Source organism: Morus notabilis, unplaced genomic scaffold (genome assembly GCF_000414095.1).
Source record: "Morus notabilis unplaced genomic scaffold, ASM41409v2 Scaffold533, whole genome shotgun sequence".
In the NCBI taxonomy this organism is placed as follows: Eukaryota; Viridiplantae; Streptophyta; class Magnoliopsida; order Rosales; family Moraceae; genus Morus; species Morus notabilis.
Genome location: NW_010362301.1, coordinates 68,162 through 74,890, shown reverse-complemented (window position 1 = coordinate 74,890; position 6,729 = coordinate 68,162). Strand labels below are relative to the sequence as shown.

The following is a 6,729-nucleotide window of genomic DNA, read 5'->3' as shown; positions in this document are numbered from 1 at the left end:
AAATAAGCCTGCAACCCCTAATTAATGCTAAGCCAGGGCAGTAAGCTAATTTGAAAAGAAAAGAAAAGGCAAATGATAATGATCAATAATAATGACTCGTAAATTCCAGATTAAGATAAACTTTTCCAGCTAATTTCTTTTCAAGGATTACAAAAATGTAAGAAACAGATTACTTTTTAAGGTAAAGTCAGGAAAGTACGCAGATTAACTAATCAAAGAAATGCAATTTTAAACAATCTATAGATAAGAAATACAATTAATTCTAAGCTTGTAAGTTACAAAGTTGTCCATAATAACTTCATATACATAAACACATTCTTACAAAAGTAAAAGCACTCCGATATGTCTTTCGTTGGATCCTAATTAATAAGGTTCCCGAAAAGAGAGAAATTTAGTACAAGGGGCGAGAAATTAGATTCACCACATTATAAAAAGTAATTCATGATGGCTTTTTACCCGTTGATTTGCAATATTTTCGGGAACACTGGAAAAGAGATGAGAAAAACAAACAAAAAGAAAAATGACAAAAGAGGGATAAAAGATAAAAGCTAAAAAAAAAAAAAAAAAGATATACGTCCCTGAGAAAACTTAATTGGCTAATACTTCTGCAGTAAGTCTTGCTCTCAAGTCTTTCCTCAAGATTTTTCCTGACGGGGATTTTGGGATTTTGTCTATGAAGATAACCTTACCAATTCTTTTGTAAAATACAACCTGCATTAAGCAAAAGCCAATTATCAAGATATTTTTAGAAGATTATTTAGGTTTTCTTATAATTTGCATTTATTATTTTTAATTCTAATTTTGGTGTTTACCTGGTCTAGCAATAAAAATTTTATTTATTATTTACCAGATTTATACGCAAAATGTTTACCTGGTCTGAGATGTATTTCTTGATATCATTTTCTGTGATCTTGGAGCCGTTTGATCTTACTACATACGCAACAGGAATTTCTCCTGCAGCTTCATCATTCATACTGCACAAACATGCCAAACATAGTCCTTAAAATCAATCGATTAGAACATAAAATCCCAGAAACTTGAAAAATTGTTAACCTAACATAGTATCAATAATTAGTAGTATTAAGCCCCCTTTTTTTTTTTTTAAGCTTCCTTCTAGAGTTCGGAATTTTCTTTACACTTTTAGGTTTTTTTATATCGTTTTATATATGAGATTACTTTTACTTTGCATTTTGAGCTAATTTGGAACTATTTGTAATTTATTGTCTTTTTATTAATAAAATAAGGTTAAGAATTTGGCATAAGATTAGGTCTCTATTTGGCGTACTGCTAGGGGATTTTGATATCAGGTATTTATACTCTAATATACATGATGCTATTTCTAATGCTACATCTAGCTTTTATGGTAATTATTAAACATTAAAAATTATAAAAATAAGTTTTTAATATTAAAATAACTTAAAAATAACAATGATGTAATGATGAAAAGAAAAGGTAAAAGTATGAACTAATCACAATCAAATGCGCTCAAATTTATCATACGTAAAATTTAATGACAAATTTACCACCAAGTTTAGCATATGGTAAATTTGGCGTATAAATGACACTGAATTAGAAGCCGAATTTTCTATTAGCACACCAGTTATAACATTACATTGAAGATGCTCTTAGAAGTAATCTTATTCGTTAAAAATTAACTTTAGATGTCAAAATTAAGGGCTAGGACCCAAAGTTAGATATGTGTAACAAAATATAAAGAAAGTAACAAAAACTAATTAAACTTTTTCTTCTTGTCCTTTTAAGTGTTTTTAGCCGTTAATTAATTTTTATTATGTTTCGACCACGATTAGATATGTACCAAAAAATCGGTCCATTAAGTACTAAAATCTTAAGTGACGTTTGATTTATAAATTTAAAATTATAATTTATGATTTTAATTTTTAAAATTTAAATTTTTTATAAAAAAAAAACTTTATAACGGAACAAATAACCATAATCTTAAACCAGATAAACGCCACTTTAGCCTATACATTATAGCATGAAGTAGTAGTGCTAGTGAATCTTTTGACGGCACTTACGGTACAACAGCAGCATCAGAGATGTTGGGGTGGGCAATGAGCATGGCTTCAAGCTCAGCTGGGGCCACTTGAAAGCCTTTGTATTTGATCAGTTCTTTTAATCTATCAACGATGAAGAGCTCGTCATCATCATCAATGTATCCTATATCGCCCGTATGTAACCATCCCCTTTCGTCTATAGTCGCCTTCGTAGCCTCGGGATCATTAACGTAACCTGAAAGTACTCGATATTATATACGAGTGTATTTTAAATTATAAATTTCTTTTCTAATCTCATCAAAAAAAAAAAAAAAAAAAAAAACCGAAAGAAAACACAGTGCATGTCTTTTTCTCAATTTAAATTAATGATTTAAGTTTATAAATAAATTTTATGTGAGAAAAAAATATAGTAAAAACTTTGAGTTGTAATTTGAATTGATAAAATAACATACCTACAATGTCTTAAAGCGATATATATATATATATATATATGGTTAGTTGTTGAAATTGAATGAAGATTCTTCTCCAGTTCAAATTACAAATTACTAGCAACAATATAGACTACTGCGAATGCTTATTTTTTAAGCCAATTAATTATATTTTTTTCAACATGCATAGACAATATATGTAACTTCATTCAAACAAATTTGTCAATATTTACCAGTAAAAAGTATTGTACGTAACTACTGATTTTGTTGGATTAGTAGGTAAGAAATTAATGGAGTTGTTACGACTTAGGTAAGATTCGAGAATACATAGTGGTTAACGCAGAATATTGCATTTTCGGTGGGAAAAAAAAATAATAATAAAGAAAAAAACAAAAACAAAAGAAAGGGAAAAAAAAAGGTTGACTTAGTTGATTTCTTGTTAAAGGGAATAGAAATCCTTGTACCCTTAATATATATATATATATATATATATATATATTATATATAATACGGCCACAACCTCTTTTCTACAGCTCGTTGATATCATACTAATATTTAATTTAAAAAAAAAATTGGGATTTGAGAATCACAAAAAACTTGTGAATACTAGGGCTGCAAAATCATCTGGACACAAATTGAAAATGCATTCGTGATGTGATTGATGCATCAATTTCAAAGGGAAAAAAAGGTCCCACAATGGGAAAAGGAAGTGGAAGAGCTAGTTAAGGTGATAATAGAATACTGGTGAATACCTTTCATGATTTGGCTACCTCTAATGCAAATTTCGCCGGCCTGATTTCTTGGAAGCGATGCTCCGGTGTCGGGGTCAATAATCTTCATCTCGGCGTTCCTAACAACGGTGCCACAAGCCCCAGACTTGATCGGGAAGGGTTCTTTGGCGAAGGCCAAGCACATCGACAGCACCGGTCCTGCCTCGGTCATGCCATAACCCTGTACACATTTTTTTTTTTTTTTTTGCGGGTAAATAATTATAGTAATTATTTCCAACTGTAACGTATGATCTTGCTTACTCTAAGAACCGTTGGTAACGTCTCCAACATTGGCAAGCACTAAAGGTCATTACATTGTACTCACAAAATTTTGGCGCAATAATTTAATAAATGACTATATGGTCATGGAGAAAGATGATTTATGTGGTACATAAAGAGTGAAAGTGACCACATTTGTGTGACATTTATTGATGAGATGACAAACTTTAAAATATATAGGGCCCGTTTAGTTCGCTGATTCGAATTTTTAATTCGAGTTGAGATGTGATTTTATGTGAGTTTTTTACTGTATCGAAAAAGTTAGATGTGACTGTTTCTGAGAGCTTTTTACTGTAGTAAAATTCGAATTCTAAACTCGAATCAGCGAAATGAACGAGGCCATAATAATCTGGAATGGACTCTAAATTGGTTGTCTAAATTTTGAATGTTTCAATTGAAACTTGACCACACAAGAATACACGTCATTTAATAAATTTAAATATCAAAACATGAAAAAATTAATTAAAAAGATATTTTAATTTTTTAAATAATGTGGCACAATTTAATTGTTTAGACACTAAAAAATAAGTAATTTGAATCCCGTCAGAACAGGACATGAATGTGACAACATAAAAATGTCCAATCCTTAAGGTTTGCAAATCTTATCATATCGTTAAAACCAAGCCTTAAAGGACCATTATTATTTATTGTATGTCTCCAACATACGCAGGACGGCCTTGGTAGATCCAGTAAAAGACGTTGACTTTGACGTGTAAGAGTGGACATGTAATTAGCCATATATAAGTTATAACTATACGTACAAGTTTGAGAGAAAGCCAAATTCTCTTTAGTGGCTCCTGATATTGAAGAACATTCCTAATCACGTAATTAAAGTCCCTAAAATAGTTCGTGCAGGCAAATTCCCTTCTAATAAGTATTTGCCGGAATAAAATTACTTGATAAGATTCATTTATGACCATAATATTATTTTCTTTATAAGATTTATGATTGATTTAAATTATGTGTTACCGGTAAAAAAGTCAGATCATACTACGCAAGTAATTCAAATGTATGTATGTATATTATGGCTCGTTTATTTAACCGATTCGAGTTTAGAATTCAAATTTTACTATAATAAAAAGTTCTCATAAATAATTACATTTAACTTTTTTACTACAATAAAAAACTCTCATATAAAGTTATATTTCAACTTAAAATCTCATCTTAAATTAAAAACTTAAATCAACATACTAAATGCATCCATATATATCATGGCCGTCCATCTACATAGTACCATAAAAATGGACAGCAGTGAAAATTAACACAACAAAATTATATTATTTTTGTGGTCTACTACCTTAAATACCTTTTCGACTTCTAATTTCAGTGTATAATCATCACAATTCATTAACCTGGGTCCCACAAAAAATATTCCGTTGGTATCATAGTATTACTAACGCATCTATATATAGGCCATAGTTTAAATAATAGGAGATTTTGTTGGTCGGCTAAACTGAAGATTTTCTTTAAGTAATATTAATTGAAAAAAAAAAAAAAAACTAATACATCCCAATTAAATTAGAATCATTTATTTAATATCTTACTAAAGGTATATCTCTAAATAATAAAACAAATATTTTACCTGTCCAAGTTTGGCATGAGGAAGCTTATCCTTGACGGCCTCCTCAAGATCCTTCCCCATCGGCGCTCCGCCGGACATGACCATCCTTATCGACGACAAGTCGTACCGATGAAGGTCGGGGCTCTTCGCGATCGCCAAGACGATCGGCGGCACGAACGGTGCGATCGTCACCTTATACTTCTCCACCAACTCCAACAGCTTATTGATCTCAAACTTCTGCATGATCAAGATCGCCGCCCCAACCCTAAGGCCACAGAGCAGGATCGAGTTGAGGGAGTAGATATGGAAAAGAGGAAGCACGCAGAGGATCACATCCTCGCTGTGGAAGTACAAATTCGGATTCTCTCCATCAACCTGTTGAGCGACACTCGTCACGAGTCCCCGGTGCGTCAGCATAACCCCCTTAGGAAGCCCCGTCGTTCCCGATGAATACGGCAGCGCAACGACGTCGTCTGGGTTGATCTTCACCGCCGGAATCGCGGACTCGTCGGCATTCGAAAGCTCCGAGAAGTGGAGACACCCCTCGGGCGGGGCGTCGTCGATGCACACAATCTTGACGCTATTTTCGTCGGCGAAGTTCTTGACTTTGTCGACGTAAGTCGAAACCGTCAAGATAAGTTTAGCCTTCGACGCCTTTGCTTGCTTGGCGATCTCGGCCGGGGTGTAGAAAGAGTTGGCGGTGGTGCTGATGGCTCCTATGTACGAGGCGGCGAGGAAGGTGAAGACGAATTCGGGGCAATTCTGGAGGAGGAGGAGAATCACGTCGCCTTGTTTGATACCCATCTCATCGAGCCCCGCCGCCACTTTACGCGCGGTGAGCTCGACATCGGCGTAAGAGTGGGTCTCACCTGTGGATCCGTTGATAAGACAAGGTTTGTCTTGGTAGTTGGAGATGTTCTCAAAGCAGTAGGAGTGGAGAGGAAGATGGTTGGGGATGTAGATGTCGGGAAGTTTGGACCGGAAAATGTATTCCTCTTGATGATCATGATCTTTTTGGTGGTGGTGGGGGACGTCCATTTTGGTGGTGTTTGGTTGGAGGGAAAGTTTGGGAAAATGGAAAGAAAATTTTGATGGAAAGATGAGAAGGTAGGAATTGGGTTGGTTTTCCGAATACCTTCCCTGCTTTAGTTTAAGATTTTCGTTCAAGTAATATACTCGTTGGTTGGTGATGGGGAAGGGAAAATGGAGTGTTTTGGTATTATAAGTTTTGTTATGGATAAAACATGTCTAAGGGGTTGTGTGGTTGGAAAATTCGTATTCCGATTTGAATATATAAATAAATCAAAATTAATTCTAATCTCATAATTTTAATCCGTGAACTAGACGTCTCGTAAAACTTTGTCTAAACTCATATGTACATATGGATCTTGATCCAATTACCACGTGCCACGTGGTAATCACTACACTATATATACCCTCCTTTTTTGGAGAGGAGTAAAACTTGATTTGAGCAGTACCTTTACTGATCAGCACTCAAAACATATTTATGGTATGATGAAAATTTCTTAAAAATAACGTTCTTAACACTGGAACCTTCTTAATTAGTTGAACAAAATTGCTCTTAAAAGTTGAAATAATTTATTAGTAGAGTGTGTGTATGTGGGGGTTTTTATTTATTTATTTTTATTTTTTATAAATGGTGTATATCCTTGTTT

The 6,729-nt window shown here is 33.6% G+C and overlaps 1 protein-coding gene across 1 annotated transcript; it reads right to left on the bottom strand.

Moving 5' to 3' along the window:
* Positions 1–273: 273 nt before the first annotated feature.
* LOC21389140 (4-coumarate--CoA ligase 2) lies at positions 274–6,233 on the bottom strand. The gene is made up of 5 exons (XM_024167889.1): positions 5,075–6,233; positions 3,196–3,394; positions 2,037–2,250; positions 872–974; positions 274–711 (listed from the first exon to the last, which is right to left on the bottom strand). The coding sequence occupies exons 1-5, from the start codon at positions 6,089–6,091 to the stop codon at positions 589–591; spliced, it is 1,656 nt and encodes a 551-aa protein (XP_024023657.1). The 5' UTR covers positions 6,092–6,233; the 3' UTR covers positions 274–588.
* Positions 6,234–6,729: the final 496 nt, after the last annotated feature.